Below are 17,287 nucleotides of genomic sequence, written 5' to 3' on the forward strand. Positions count from 1 at the left end.
TAACATTCGTACATGTCTCATTTCTGCCTTATGGATTGACTGTTGTAATTCCATTGCAGGAGAGGGACTCTGTTGCTCTGTTTCTTCTTGTTCTTCCTAAAAGGTTGTTGTTGTAGCTATAAAGATAAAATTGAATTGATGAATTCAAAATGCAAACTGTATGCACTCACATAGTCCATATATACATCTGTGCATTTTAAGAACTTGTGCTGCAACATACAGCTGTCTAACAATCTTGCCTTTAAGAAACAATAAACTGCTGGGAATTTGACTGTTTTACCTGGTAATCCAGACTGATTGACAACTCATGTCAATAGAATATTTCATCTACACTGAACATTCTTAGCATGAAACAAAGCATGTCTTTCTTTCGCTGCCACCATATAAGTCTTTGATATCATATGGGTCAGTTTTGTGCCAGTATTGTTCAAATTGTGACATTTTCCTCACCTTTCTCGCCACCTGTCCCTCCCTGCCTTGCCCAAGGGGCCTGCTTCACACGTGCTTTCCTTTTAAATCAATTCATCCTGTCTGTAATTTTATTTACTTTCAAAATGCCTTTTGTTTATATTCGATTTATGGTACCCAACTTCTGTCGCATGGCTTGTCTGTGAGAATTGTTAAGCATTCTTCTCTCAGACAGAAGCCCTGACTCAAGTCTGAACCCGCATTTTTCCCGACAGCACCTGAAAGCGGCGGCAGTGCTGAATCAGTGGAGAGCTCCGTTAATCCGTCAAGTCAGACTAAAGTAGAACACATCCGGATATTGACTGATTTGACCTTCAAAGTAAAGGCGTGGAATGAATGGTGTGGTGTACAGAAAAATATACAAGGGGAATAAATATATATTTTTGTGTATGTATGTGAGTGTGTGTTTTGAATTTAATTGGTTGGTTATGCTCTGTTTTTGAAATGTAATCATAACGCACCTTTTGACACTTGCTATGGGCAAGTTTTAAGGACGATTTTTTTTTTACTGATTGAATCAACTTTTTATTTTATTTTATTTTTTTACACTTTTTCTGCCGTTTTTACGTCAAATGTGCCACCTGCGTTTGTTAAACCTTTATTTTGAAAACATCGCTCCGGAATGTCGCGTCTAGCTGCTTGACGTCACTTGACGCTACGAGAGCGCGAGCCTCCAGCAGCAGCAGAAGCAGCAGCAGAAACGCCCTGCATCCTCTCTCGTCTCCTCTCCTCCAACATCCATCCACCGTCCGTGTGCCCCGGGTCTCCTCTGCTGCTCCAGCCGCGCAGGAGCCACTCTGAGGGGAAAGGAAGACGGACCAAGCCTAGCCGTTAGAAATGGCCTTTTAACTCTTGAGAGAAGAACCCAGAAGAGACATGGATCCTTTGCCTTTTTCCTTCCTCCGCCACCTCCTCCTCCTCCTCGCTTCTCTGAGCTGCTTCCTCGCTTCTGCTGAGCGGAGAATCGGTGAGTGTATCAACGGATTCTCTTCTTAATTAGCTGCGTCCATACCGCCCCCGGTCCTGGAGAAACCTCCTCAGAGCCATTTTGCAGACAGCGGAGGAGACTATTTCTGTTTCTGATCTGTGTCAATATTGTATCAGCGAGGCTGGTTCACTGCAGCTTCACCTGAGCCGAGGGAGAACAAACACGGTGCTCCTGGCATGCGTTTCAGCAGAAAGCAGCAGTGAACCACCGCACATATACAACGTCCACATAGTAAGAATATCGTAGAAATATTACATGAGCAGCGCGAACTGCTGCGCACCGTGGAGACGCTGCAAGTCGGTAAACAAGTCGGAAAACTGCAGGAAGGAGCTAATTCCTGGAGACCGAGCCATTATTGTATTAGCATGCTAGTTAGACTATATGCAACAACAACCACAATATAAAAAAAAAACAGTACAAATAAAAATACCCCAAAAGTAAATATAGAATTAGTAATACAAGATACAGTCACATAATACTTAAAATTAATACAATTATTTAAAAAGTAATTTAAAGTACTTCCGAATTAAAAATAAAATAAGTAATTCAAAAAGTATTCAGATTAAAATATAGAAATGACAAGGTAATTGAAAAATATTAAAATGAATAATGAAATATGTAATAAAAAGATAAAGTAAAGTAAAGTTAATACATAATATACTAGAAGTAAAAGCAAAAACATAATAAACACTTATGTAATATAATGCCAATAATACAATACAGAAATAAATATATTGAAGTAAACATAGAACTAAAATATATAAATTGAATAGTACTAGAAAAATATAAAAATGAATGAAAAATAAATAAGTAAATCAAATAAAAGAACCATTTTAATGATTGATATGACTCATGAAAGCTAAATATATTTTAAAATAAGTGAAAAACACAAAACAGAATATAGAAATAATATTCTAGTCGAATAGAAACTATAACAACAGTACTGTATATAAAATACAAATAAAAACAGCCAGTGTTGGTCTCTGTGTACACTCGCTGGTAAACCAGAACCTCAGTGATAACATCAACGCAAAGCAATGTAAAGTGAGCCCACGGTTACTCTCTCTGGTTTCTGTCTCTGCTCCTGATAGAGGCAGCTATGGATCAGGAATAGAAAGGTGTGTGTGTGTGTGTGTGTGTGTGTGTGTGTGTGTGTACGCGTGTGTTTTCAGACTGGAGACGTTTATTCCCTTCATGCACAGAGTTTATAAATAACTGAAATCTAATATTCCTTCACTGATTTGAGATCTGCGTTATGCAGGATGACTGTTGTAGAAGATGGAGAGAGGAGCGTGTCCAGACCCCTCTCCTCCTCCTCCTCCTCCTCCTCCTCCTGCTCCTCCTCCTCCTCTCTCCTTTAGATTACATAACCAGCATACAGAGAGTATGGCAGCCACAGGACAGACTGAGCTGGAGACGAGCAGCAAAACAGAGCGCTGAGCTGCAGCCTCAGCCTCCATACATGTATACTGTATTTATTTATACTGCACATCCAATAATAGGTAAACATACCTGTTCTGTCATTCGTTTAATGGTCACACTAATCCTGCAATGACTCCACAGATCCTTTTACAATTCCAATTATTTTTTCATAAACTATTTTTAATCTTTCATGACTTGATGCTTAAACACCCAATGTTAGTCAGTGCATAGAAATTAAGCTATTATACATAGCCCCCCATGTGTTGTAACATGAAGTAGTTGAATAAAGCTGAAGCTCAATCCCCAGACCAGATTGAATACTTTGTTTCTTATTTCTTTTATTTGGTCACTCCCATTTTTTAATTGGCTTTAGGGCTAACAGGACAGCAAATACAAAAAAGCACATTTTTGAAAGTTAATTTAAAAAAATCTTTAAAATGTTAAATAAGTCTACAAGTAAAGTATTTCATACTAATTTATCAGGCTTACTGGGTCATAAATACGCCTTTTGGCCTCTGGGTTTAGGTCTGGGTTTCATGCTATTCTGCTCATCCACAGTTGGAGGCGCTAACGCACCAACAAGTGCAGTGGCACGCCAATAAATGCAGGGAAGAAGACTTAAAACATCCAGGAACTGATTTGGTGGGGGCATTTTGGGGGGCAGCTGAAACAACAACAACAACATCGACATTATCATCGCTGCTTGCTTACGTAAGTTGACTTGTTGAACTCTTGTAGCTCTGTCTTTGGTCTCCACCAACCACCAACATGGGAAGTATCTGTCCCTTTAGCTGCTAAATGCTCCACTTTGTTCACCAGCTAGTCTCTAAGTCAGTCTGTCTCCTGTTTGCTGCTGAGCAGGATGCACACAATGCATTTTGTGAGAAACACTGACTCTAAACTTGATTTAATTCCAAGAAAACGCTCTTTAACATGAAGCAACTTCTCCTGGTCACTTCTGGCCTCAGTTTGCATGTTTGTTCACAGTCAAAGACTTCTCCTCAGATTGTTTCTATTTTATACTTCAAGGCCTGAAAGGGTGAAGCTGCAGCTGCACAGATGGGATGCTTTGATTTTGTGTTTGGCAAACAAATGGGGGTTTTGACCATTGAAATGCATGAAAATATTGATTTGCTGGTTACTTGGCAACAGCATAGTACGTTCATGTAAAATGTGTAATCTAGTAACTCCATTTGTCAGATAGATGTAGTGTTAGAGTAAACAGTACATTATTGGTAGAAGTAGAAAATGGAGAAACCGAAGACAAATTACAATACTGGTGTCAATTTAATTCCCAACTCAGAAGTGGATAGTATCCTTGTAAGTGTCTTACAGTTTTCTTTATTGGACCTGAATATTAAAACGTTTGATGCAAAATGACTTCATAGTGACTTTGCCCATAATACTCTTCCAGTATTTCAAACGCTCTCAAGTTTCAAAATGTACCTTTAGGTTTATAGTGAGACGGAAACAGGACCTGATCCAACTGTGCCTGTTTCTCATCTGCCGAGTTCCTGCAGTCGATATTCTCAAACATTGAGATGTTGAATTTGTCTGCCGGATTCAACATCGACTTGCAGTGACCTTTTAGTTTTTAGTTTGAATTATAATTAGAGACGTATGAAATTCATTACCACTCTTCTTAATGGGTTTGTCTGAGTTTGACTTCTCCTGATTGGAGGTCAGTTTATTGTCACAACACTCCTCGTGTGTGGCCTCTGCTGGTGACAACAGTCTTACGGCTCAAATGTGGCTTGTGTTGAAGGTTGCTGCCTAAAGGCACATTACAGGAACACGGTCACAAATAGAGCTGCAGTTAGCTTCACACTGGATCCCTCCACAAAGCACCAATGGGATTTCTCCATTGGATGTTGGATTATTGCAGAAAATAAACGCTAATGAAGAAATAAATGAATGCAATCGGTAGAAGTGTTGATGTTTGGCTTTAAACTAACTCCACCACAGTCACATGTATGGATGGGATGATATAGGATATTTTTTGCAGATGCAATAAAAACACTCACTAAGTTGATCTTTGTGACTTTCTATTATGGTGGTAATCGTAAATATAGTCAAGTGACTATCGAAAGCTGTCCAGCTGACTGTCATGGTAGATGAGTGGAAAATAGAGTCTGATTTAAAAATGAAAGCATACAAAAATGCATTTTTTAAAATGTATTCTGATGTTTATGCAGCTAGACCTTATGATTTATGATAATATTTTTTAAGGTTATTTGATTGTTTTTCACTTAAACTAATTTGAACTAAAATAAATGTTTAGTTTATTTCAAACATGTAAAATAAAAACAAACACTAACTTCAACAATACACATATAGCAAACTCAATATGTAACTTCTTAAACAACAAATAAATCACCAAATCAAAAAAATTGTCTCCAGCAAATTTAATAAATAACTCCTCCAGGGGGCGACCCCTCTGCTTACAAATAGAAGTCAGTTTGTATAGAAGCCTATGAGAAAAAGACCCTCCTTCTCACTGATTTATCATCTCACTAAACACAGAAAACATGAGTTTATGGTCTAAATCTCAGTTTCAAGTCTTCTTCAATCCAGCATGAAGATTTATTTAGTAAATTATGGTTCATTTCGAGTCGCATAGACCATAAAGTAGGCGGGTCTATGTGATTGACAGGTTGCTACCACAGCTGGCTAGTTTCTACCGTCGCTACCAATACAGTTCAGAATCAAAAAGGAGTTCATCGCTAAGTACATTTTCAGGTTCAAAGAATTTGCCTTGGTGTTCAGAACGACAGAATAGTTTTCAAAACTGCACCCCTTTAACAAATTTCCAATTTAAAGCTCCTTTTTGGAGTTTTTTTTTTGGAGTTCAGCTGTTAACTTTCTATCACTGTTTCAATCAACATTTTTAGACACGTTATAGAAACATCTTGGGAACTACAAGTGTGTTAAACACATTTCCAATCTTTATTATAATCACAAGGAGGATATTCAAATTATATACGTTACTTTTTCCCAGGTGAAATATTGTATTTCTGATGTGAAAACATGAAAACCTTTCTATTATTTTATAGATATATATGACCAGTGTGGGGATTTAGTTAAATATTGATGTGTTTATGCAGTTTCATTTGAACACATCAATAATTGAACACTGAAAGAGGCCATCCACTGTAAGTACTTTAGCTGTAATGACTGTGCCGTTTCTTCGTAATGACTCATGCTCTAGTGTCTGTCCGTCTGCTCTCAGCTGTTTGTCCATACAGTGATGGACGTTGATTCACTTTAAAGCATCTCTGCTCCACATTTCCCCTCCTGGTTTTTAAAAGACACAGACCACATTCAGCTCAGGTCTCGTAATCATTAACCTGGACCTGGAGAAGGTCATCGCTGGTTCCAACCTTCACGTAGCCATGACGATGCACATTAACATTGTGTCCGTGCTGATTGGTCAGTGGGGTGGGGGGCAGGGCTGCTGAGCTGCTGAGGCAGTTTGCTGTTAACTGTGTACAGGACATGGAGAGAGGTGTGCAGAGCGTCTGGATCCAGTTAAAGACAAAGACCCCAAAATATGACGGTTTACACATGTTTGTCAATTTTAAATATCATTTTCAGGTCAGGTCGAGTTTGTAGGTTTTAGTATAATTTAGTTTAGTGTGAAACCGCTCGGTGAACAACACCTCTCATAACGTCACCAACACGGCCGTTAGCTTGTCTTGCTAGCTAGCTATCTAACTAAGCTATGTTCCACCACTAATGTAACGTTGTCTGAGCTGATGTGTTTCCAGCAACTATTTTTATCAGCCTGGACGAGAAAGAAGGAGAGAGACCTGTTGTTAGTGTGAGTAACGTTACATCCTGGTACCGAACACACAGAGAGACCTGTTGTTATAGTAACGTTACATCCTGGTACCCAACACACAGAGAGACCTGTTGTTATAGTAACGTTACATCCTGGTACCGAACACACAGAGAGACCTGTTGTTATAGTAACGTTACATCCTGGTACCCAACACACAGAGAGACCTGTTGTTATAGTAACGTTACATCCTGGTACCGGACACACAGAGAGACCTGTTGTTATAGTAACGTTGCATCCTGGTACCCAACACACAGAGAGACCTGTTGTTATAGTAACGTTACATCCTGGTACCAACACACAGAGAGACCTGTTGTTATAGTAACGTTACATCCTGGTACCCAACACACAGAGAGACCTGTTGTTATAGTAACGTTACATCCTGGTACCCAACACACAGAGAGACCTGTTGTTATAGTAACGTTACATCCTGATACCCAACACACAGAGAGACCTGTTGTTATAGTAACGTTACATCCTGGTACCGAACACACAGAGAGACCTGTTGTTATAGTAACGTTACATCCTGGTACCCAACACACAGAGAGACCTGTTGTTATAGTAACGTTACATCCTGGTACCAACACACAGAGAGACCTGTTGTTAGTGTGAGTGATGGTACATCCTGGTACCCAACACACAGACATTTTTTTATCCCGTTTTAATTGTACCATGAATTACACATATGATGTTTGTCAATTTAAATGAATGAAAGTCAGTTTTTACTTCCTGTATTTTTAAAATCTATTTTTTACTTGTGTACCATGATGGCAAGCTAGACAGCTTTTAAAAATCACTCATGGCAATATTCATCTAGATGAAAATGCACGATTAACTTATTGTGAGGTTTTGTTTATGCTGATCACTACACCACCCTGCAGCCCTAAATCAAACATTTGATTGTGTTATGGATGCTCGTGTTTCGGCAACATTGAACAAACAAGGCTAGTTTTGTTGTTGATGTAAGAAGGGGGGTTTGGTAGCAGTACTGAAACTCAGGTATCTTGTTGGCCCTATAGAAAGCTTGCCAGCGGTACAAATCCCTCATTTGACTTACACAAAGAGCTGCATGGATTTCTCTGTGATGATGGAAATCACACGGAGTAAAGAGGATCTCCTTGGGTGGTCCTGCTGTGAGAGGATCTGTGTGAAAAGCTGGAGATTCTTCTGAAAACAGACCCCCCCCCCCCCTTCCAGCTGGTGCTCAAATAGTCGGTGTTTGCTTTATTGATTGTTTGGCTGGGGTGACATGCTTGACATGCACCAATAAATTGATCAATACGCATCAATGTTTCTGGAGCACAGAAAGTGAGAGTGTGATGAAACGCCTGTCACTCTGCTTTGTTCCCACCTGCTGTGTCTGGCTGTCTTGATTGATATCTCTTCTGCTGTGGTTTCTTCTCACCACTCAGGTGAACCCACATCTGTGGTGAGCAGTGAAATGTGTCCATCGGTGCCTCCTGCTCAGTCCCTCTCAACACTGTGGGGATTCAAACCGATGTCGAAAAAGAGATCTTTGAACCAATCGATTAATCGCTGATCAATCTGAGCAAAGTTGACACTATACATGACTTTCAAAGTGGACTGATGGTCTACTCTTCACACTACACAACCTGCTGTCTTGTAATCGGGTGTTGTGAAGTCGTTGTGGTTTTTCCTGACCGGCTGGCGACAGGGCCGCACACTTCAAGTTCTTTCACCAGGAGGTATCTCTAATGAGATCTCCAAACTGTGATTTATCACAAAAACACACTCGCCTGCTCTTCCATTCTGGAAATGGCTCAGAAATACTGCCAGTCTACCCAGGGAAGCCATCCATCCTCTGAAAGCCCTCTGCCTCTAGTTTGTGGTTGTAAAATTTCATGAGGCGGTGATTATCCAAGAGGTCACAACATATTTGTTTCCAAAAATGGGAAATGGTTACTATGGAGACCAACATCATAACATATGAATGGGATTGGGCTCATTGGATCCATTGGTGGTGTAGTGGTTAGCGATTCCTGGGTCGGGTTTGGGTTCGCATGTTTGCATGTTCTCTCCGGGTTCTCCGGCTTCCTCCCACAGTCCAAAGACATGCAGGATGGGGATAGGTTCATTGATGACTCGAGCATGAGCGTGAATGGCTGTCTGTCTCTACATGTCAGCCCTGCGATTGAGGGTGTACCCTGCCTTCACCCAATGACAGCTGGGATCGGCTCCAGCCCCCCCGCGACCCTGAAAACAGGATAAGCGGTAGACGATGGATGGATGGATCCACGAGAGTCTCCGCTTTCCACTCAGAGCCAATTTATGTAATTCAAGACTATATTCAGAAATGCAGAAATATTAAAATACACACTTTAGAACAGACAGATATAACATGTATGTAAAAGGGAGACTCTAAAGAGCATATTTTCTTTCTCATATCTTGAGGTGAGAGGTCAACAGACCCCTTCGAAAATCGCCATGGTTCCCCTCGACAGTCAAGCAAAGTGTTACTGGAGCTTAAACCCGTCTTCAACACGAGTTTAATTGCGTGCAAATGACAGACGATTTCTGCCCCCAACATGTAATTAAAAGTGTTTGTACACAGAACCACAGGAGATTTAGTGTCGCTCCGTAAAAGCGTAACTGGGATTGTAGGTACACATTGTACACAGTTCACTCTGCATAATAAAGGCAGCAGCATCTGAGAGCTACAGTAACAGAGAGCTCCGAATACAAAGTGCTGCTGCTTCATTGGACCAGATGGATGGATCAATGCTTTTGAACATCAGTGGAGGAGAGGAAGAGTGGGAGGATGAGAGGAACGAGATAAAAGGATGCAGGAGGAGCTGATGGAGGTGGTTGTTGTTGGGGGGGGGGACAAAGGGAGATTAGCACCAATTTAATCTGCACTGTTCGCACACACCTCCTAATTGAGAAATGGATTTTCCGGCTCTGCTGCGACAAAATATAAACGATTAAATGGCGCATTTTGCTTCCAAATCCTGTCTTTTGTGCTCGTCTAAATGGTCAGGTGGCGTGTCGTCGTGACTGATCATTTATCGGAGCCGAGGCCACAAACAAATTGTGTTGTTATCATTTTAAAAACAGAGGACACATTGAAGTCATGGTACGCGAGAGAAAACGGAGAGAGAAGCAACACATAGGCAGCCAATTAGGAAAGCCCTTTCTGATCAGCCATGGGAAAAACCCTCAAGTCGGCCAGATGAGCTAAAAATAACACTACAAAGACAGGGAACGCTTTTAAAAGGTCCTTTTCCTTCAGTCTGCAACCCCGGCCTGTTATCAGCTTTCCAGAGATGTAAACACGGCCAACAGAGATAACATTGTGTGGAGGAGAAGGTTAGAGCTGCATGCTGAAGGAAAACGATGCAAGTCATTTAGTTTAAAGGAGACGGAGAGCTTCTTCCATTATATAATGAGACTGACTGGGACAGAGGCTGAGAGTGCAGACAGACGCAACTAATACCGTAGTACATACATGGATTGATTTACTGCTACACTCCCACATTGTAATCATAGCTAGGTGTGCATGGGGCAATCATCACAGCAATATTTAGTAGGCTAGAGATGCTCATTGATCAACAGGAAAAATCATTTTAAACTCTTTTTGGCCAGATGAGAAAAAATGCATAGTATAATAAAAATGATAATATAAAATGATAAATGATAATAATATATAAAAATGCACAAAATAGCACAGTATTAATAATCAGCACCACATGTTGTTTGGTGTATTCTTCATTCCAAAACCAAAAGCAAATGTTAAAGAAATTAATGAAATGTTACATTAGCATGATTGGCTAACTAGCTTCCTGCCTACCGTAGCGTTAGTAAACCAGCGATACTTCAAGCCATCGATTTATCAATTAAAAATGTTATTCAAGAATGACTTTGAGGGTGACATTAGAAAAGAAACATAAATCAAGAGTTACTCATACATTTCAACCAACTGAACTCAGAGACAAATGAATTATTTAGCTAGATCTGCTGCAGTATTGTTTTTATTGGTTTCAGGTCACTTCATCCCTGACAGATTCAATTTGAAGGGGAATGTTTAATGAACGTAAACAGAAGTTTAACTCTATTTTGAATCAATTAAATCATTGGCTTTATTTTTCAAGGTGACCTGTCTGAGTCAAATCATTGGCCCTCTCCCTTCGGGAGCAGCAGATGTTTGATGCGAACAGACGGATGGGAACCTGGGAAATGTAGTTTCTTGTCAGCGAGTGCAGCTTGTAATGGCCCTGCCAGGAGGCATTAAAGGCCACAGCCTGGACGCTGCTCTTTGCTCACAGGGTGAAGCTGATTGAAATTCCGTTCCTCCCGCCTCGCCAGCTTGGCGTTGGGCCTCAGTGCAACACCGCAACCTATTTCACACTCTGCTGCCGTGGAGTGATGAAAGCAGGGAGCAAAAGGCTCAGGGTGGCAGCAAAAGTCCAAAAGTAGCATGCAGAGCCATCTTCCATATTGTCCACTTCTAACTGGCTGGAGAAAGCTCTTCTCTGGAAGTGACATTACTAACTTTTTTTAATCAAGTTTATGTGCTTCCACTTTGGTACATATAGCTCTATAATAATAATAATTTATTATCTTATCCGGAATGGCATCTTCATTCTTGATGAACTGTTTAAAGCACAATTCCCCACAACTCTATCTGTATAAGATCCTCATTCAATTTTAACAAGAGCTTTATAACATGCAAACATAATCATTATTTATAGATGTACGATCTTTAATGAAATCAATAAAACACAAAATAACTTAATTAAAAGATATTTTTCCATTTCAAATGTGCGACCCCCACATGATCGCTGCATGAAAATAAAAATGTATTTCATTGAACTCATTAGCTTTGATCATTTCTCTTGGAGAACATTTTTAGCAATGGGCCTGCATTTATATATATATATATATATATATATATATATATATATATATATATAAAAAGCACTTTATATATATAGTGCTTTTTTAGTCTTTTTTCTCAACCACTCAAGGCATTACACTACTTTTAGTCTATTGAATGTAAGTTGTTATAAATGATTGAATATTGAATGTCAGGCAACAGTTTTGTGTGTACAGCATTGTGTTGATAATTCCCTTTCCGTTGTAAGCCTGTGTATTGCTTCTCTCGAAGTGTAGTTTGGTTGTTATTGTGCTGTTTTGGAAAGTTAGCCCACACAAGCTGCTGTAATGAAGCTCTTCTGCAAACAGCATTTCCGTCTTCCGTGTTTCTGCTTTTAACAAGACTGCCATTACTGCACCTTCTCCACAGAGATGTAAACAAATACAGCCTCGGGGGATGCTCTCTTTTAATTACATCGAAACAGAAACATAATGAACATCCAGTCAACATGACACAAGCTTGTGTCAAATAAATCGGGGTAAAAGGAAATGAGGTGATGAGCTCAGAGCTTTAAAGCAAATTCACATCTCAAAGGAGAAAGTGTCTGCTCTTTATTTTGGTCGGGTAAAGGCAAAGGTACGGGGAGGAAAGGCAAAGTTTATGAGCTGAAGCAAAATCTAACATTTCTTTTATTATTAATATCATTTTTTATTTGGAATCACATTTATTTTGGTAGTCTTAGAGGATGTGGTTAAAATACGGAGTCATTTACTTCAATTAACATTAAATGTCATAATTAACTTAAGTCTTTGCTTTTATTTGATAACTGTTAAGTAAGGGGGGAAGTTTCTGATCCACTTTAGTCAAAAACATATTTACATTGATGCTGGTATTCAATATTCAACATTGATATATTATATCAGTGTTGTTACTTTGATAAAAGGCTTCACATTTGTGTAGTGAACTTTGAACTTTGAAAACCTGAAAAATGTAAAATTCTCTAAAATCTTTAATAGGACAACAGATGACCAAGTTGTTTTTTGTGGTTGTCAGTAAACAAAAATACAACATCTGTTGTTCAGGCCGAAGGGAAGAAAGCAATGCTGTGGGTGCGGTCACCTCCCCGAGGCTGCAGAAAGCAGAAAAGTGATCAGCTGGAGGGGTTTGGACAGCCGGAGTGGATGAATCATGACCTCTGCCACCCTGATGCTCAGATACTCTTGATTCGTAGTTTCTGTTTTGGTGTCAAGCAAACCCTGCCTGGGAATAAGATGGTGTGATAGCATGCACAGGAGTTATGAACGTGGAGGGTGATGGGCGAGAGATGAGGGAAGTAATTGCTGCCACGCTTTGATCCCTGGAAGGCAGAGAGGCACTCAGCGACAAACGACTGTTCCCATGGTTACAGAATCCCAGTGTTTTGCTGGTTTCAGCCACTGTTCGGGCTCCCTGCCTGTTCCAGCCCCTGGAGGGTTTCACTAATGTGTGTGTGTTTATTAATGCCACATGCATAAGTGAAAATATCAGTAGTAGCAGTCCTGGTTAATCATCTAGTACCAAAGTAGTAGTACTAGTATGTTGACACAAGAGAAATATTGACGGGTGGTACAAGTAGTAGTAGTAGTTGCCCAATAGAAGTACAAGAATTAATAATATAGTAATAGCTTTAATCGTAGCATCATCAGCAGTAGTAGAAGTAGGCACTTGTAGTAGTGGTAGTAGAAGTAGCAGTTAAGTCGATACACTAGCAGTAGTGAAAGTAGTATAGTAGTTAGTTGTCTTAGTAGGAGTAGTACTACTTGTAATAGTAATAGTAGTAGTGGTGGTAGTAGCAGTAGTGGTAGTTTATGAAGATAAAAGTTACTTGGACTAGTAGTCTTTGTAGATGTAGTAGTAGAAGTAGTGGTAGAGGTAGGCCATAAAATGTTGAAGGCGTAGTAGAAGTAGTAGGAGAATTCAAAGTAGAAGTAGTAAATGCAAGAGTAGTGGTTAATTCATCATCATAGATACAGTAGTAGTAGTAGGAGGAGGAGAAGGAGATGAATACCAATGAGTAGTCTAAGTTAAACTCAGGGGATGTAGTAGTAGTAGTAGTAATATAATAGATGCACTTTCAGTAGTAGTAGAAGTAGGAGCTGAATACCAAGTAAACGCAGAGAATATAGTAGTAGTAGTAGTAGTAGTAGTAGTAGTAATATAATAGACGCATTAGTAGTAGTAGTAGTAATATAATAGATGCAGTTTCAGTAGTAGTAGAAGTAGGAGCTGAATACCAAGTAAACGCAGAAGATATTGTAGTAGTAGTAGTAGTAGTAGTAATATAATAGACACATTAGTAGTAGTAGTAGTAGTAGTAATAGTAGTAGTATAATATATGCAGTATAAGTAGTAGTAGATTAGATTAGTTTAGATTCAACTTCATTGTCACTAGCAGAGTACAGGTACAAAACAAATTAAATGCAGTTGACGTCTAACCAGAAGTGCAAAAGAAGTATTTAAAAGCATTTAAATACCAAAGTGCTATTTGAGTACAGTGTTTCTGTGTATAGGGAAAAGAGATGTATGTATATATAAATACAGGTAGTAGGAGTAGGTAGTAGGAGATGAAGACCAACAAGTACTCTAGTTAAATTCCCACTCACCTCAGCGACCTTCATCTGTAGCCACAATCATCAGTTCTTTTCACTGGAGGGATTTTATTGTGTAGCAGCTGCAGGAAGCACATCTACTGCAGATGGTCCGCACCTGCTACTAACTGTTGACTGTTTCTGTCTTGGTCTTCAGCAGCACTTCTGTCACCATGATGATCTGCTCAGATTTTCCGGATACTAGTGGAAGATTTTCCCAGCAGTCATAAATGTAACATCAGTAAAGACATATGGATGATACAGTTAAAACAAACCCAGGAACTGACAAATACCCATCTCAGGTAAACACTTTTAGGTCTCTGCCGTATACCATTAACGCCGTTAGCAATGAGCTGCCGGCTCAGGCGTCACCATGGCGACAGCCGTTGAGAGGCAATCAAAATGCTCCCAATCTCATATCTTGCACCTTGACAAGTGTGTAGAGCTGCATGTGTTTGTTTGAGGCAGACAGTCAGAGTGTGAAGAAGTGTTACGTGCTGCCAGATCTCCTAAGTGGAACATAATCAAAAATGGCTGCCTCCCCCTCAACCCACTGTTAACGCAGGATCAATGCAAGCCTTTAAGGCTCGGTTATGCTTCCGCGTAGTGATCACGCAATGGCCACGCAGTTGCTGGGAGACGTGATGGTTCTGCGTTGGGTTTACGTGTCGAAATGCAATTCAATACCACACCGGTAGAGGGCGCTATGTTTTTTGTAACGACTGACCGACCGACCGAGACTCTTGACGTATATCGTCGTTAGCCTCGTTATAGCGTATTTGTTTACCTTCCGGCTTTAAACATCCACCATTTTTCAGTGTTTTATTTCTTTGTGCAAAAGCGACAAGGTGCAAACAATAAAACAAGGTGCAAACAATAAAAGTATTAAAAGTTTAAATGGCGGTGTTTATGAGTGGAAACCGGAAAAGCGGTCTCCAGCGGATGTAGTTCGCGGACCAATCACAGCCAATGCCGCTGCGTTGGTGCTGCGTCGCCTCGACGCGCGTCTAGGATTTTTGAGAGGTGCACGTCAGGTCCTTGCGTTGGACGTAAGGGGGGTCCGCAAGGACGTAAGGGGTCCTTGCGCCCCCTTGCATTGTGTCAACGCGGAAGCATAACTTGGGATTTACTGTCCACAGCTGACACAAAAACACCATAGAAGTCATAGACTGGACTGTTGGAGGGTAAAACCTAATTATCTTTAACATTTGGATCTCTATTGAGATATTTAATTTTTTTATTTTTCCAGGTTTTGATAAATCTGTGCCTCCTTCCCAGATATAATGGAGGTAGATTACATTTTGCATTGAAAAACGATATAAAAATATCCACGGCAATGTGTCACAGCAACCTTGTCCCAGTTATGTTGGATAATTCAGGTACATTTGCTTTGGTTGAACTAGTATTACTATTTACTAGTCTTTATTTCATCACATCCATTTGCTGGAAATGTCTGCGTAAGCTAACTAGTGTGTTCCGTCTGTGTTTCTCTGCAAACAGGTTGCCTGTTTCAGAACGAGCTGTGTTCACCATACGAGATCTGCGTCAACGGTAAGATGTGTGATACACACACACACACACACACACACACACAAAACACACACACACTTCAAAAGATTTATTTGAATCCACTTATTACACAACAGTTATTTAGGTATATTTAACTAGATCGTCATCAGTTTATGCAGAAAGAAAGGCTTCATTCATGTCGAGGTTAAAAACAGAGCCCATCACTAGTTTTAAAACTTCTCTTCTGCCTTCAGCAACAATATTTGAAAGGTTACAGAAGAAATGATGAGAGACTTTGTTCTGAGCTCTCTTTATTTTCAGTGCATTTCAATGAAAGTAAGCAACAGCTTGGGTTTCCCCTGGGTTTACTTCCTGCCAGCTGATGTCATTCACATGCACTGCAACCTGAAATAAACTGGGACACATTTAGAATGTTAAAAACTGTGAAATAGACTATGTATTGTATAGTTGCCACATCAGAAATCCTGACGGCTCGTCTAAAGGCACAGTCTCTGAAACCTGCTTTACACTTACATGAAAGTCTCACTTGTTCGAAAATACATGAAAGTCTCACTTGTTACAATTTGGGACCTTTAAAGTCCATTTGAATGGTGTACAGGATTTAAATAAAATCCTTCACATTTGATGGACCATTTAAAAGTGGGCGGGTTCAAATAAAGCGCTCCTCACAGAACCTCCCTTTTCGCTAAAAGTTGCATGTTGATTGATGGATGGATGTCATGGTATTATTGGTTGAAATGTAGGGTTTAAGAAGGGTTTAATATGACGTGGGTCCACCCTTTGCAGCTATAACAGCTTCAACTCTTCTGGAAGGCTTTCCACAGGTTTAGGAGTGTGTTTATGGGACTTTTTGACCATTCTTCCAGAAGTGTATTTGTGAGGTCACACACTGATGTTGGAGGGAAGGCCTGGCTCTCAGTCTCCAATCTAATTCATCCCAAAGGTGTTCTATCGGGTTGAGGTCAGGACTCTGTGCAGGCCAGTCAAGTTCATCCACACCAAACTCTCTCCTCCATGTCTTTATGGACCTTGCTTTGTGCACAGTCATGTTGGAACAGGAAGGGGTCGTCCCCAAACTGTTCCACAAAGTTGGGAGCATGGAATTGTCCAACATCTCTTGGTATGCTGAAGCATTCAGAGTTCCTTTCACTGGAACTAAGGGGCCAAGCCCAGCTCCTGAAAAACAACCCCTCCACCAAACTTTACTATTACTACTAAATAAATATCTTGCTCGAGGAGTAATTACTTATACGTGCTCACACATGTTTGTTATATAAATATCAACCTCATCACACTGGTGAAGTGGTATTGGACGACATGTTGTCATAGCTTCTTGGTACACGGCTACCGTAGTTGCAACAAAGCGATGCACTGGAGAGCACTATTCATTTGAATGCAAAATACAATTTCACCACTAGATGGGAATAATTCCTACACACTGTCTCTTTTAAATAGTGATATAGCAGTGTTAAAGTCCCAGTTGGCAACATTTTTTTTGATTTTTTGAGTAAAAACTGTTGTTTGTTTTGCAAAAAATCTACACAGCCCGGATCATCCTGTCCAATCAGCACGCAGTGTTC

The 17,287-nt window shown here is 40.1% G+C and overlaps 1 protein-coding gene across 1 annotated transcript in view; it reads left to right on the plus strand.

The window, feature by feature from the left end:
• The first annotated feature begins 914 nt into the window (after nt 1-914).
• Nucleotides 915-17,287, plus strand: part of LOC311012355 (receptor-type tyrosine-protein phosphatase N2-like) — a 228,559-nt gene continuing 212,186 nt past the window's right edge. The window contains exons 1-2 of the mRNA XM_084007783.1: nt 915-1,435; nt 15,678-15,728. Coding sequence (XP_083863909.1) covers nt 1,345-1,435; nt 15,678-15,728 — 142 coding nt within the window. The 5' untranslated portion in view covers nt 915-1,344. The remainder of the gene's footprint in view (nt 1,436-15,677; nt 15,729-17,287) is intronic.

This window comes from Eutrigla gurnardus (genome assembly GCF_963514095.1).
Source record: "Eutrigla gurnardus genome assembly, chromosome: 4".
Classification (NCBI taxonomy): Eukaryota; Metazoa; Chordata; class Actinopteri; order Perciformes; family Triglidae; genus Eutrigla; species Eutrigla gurnardus.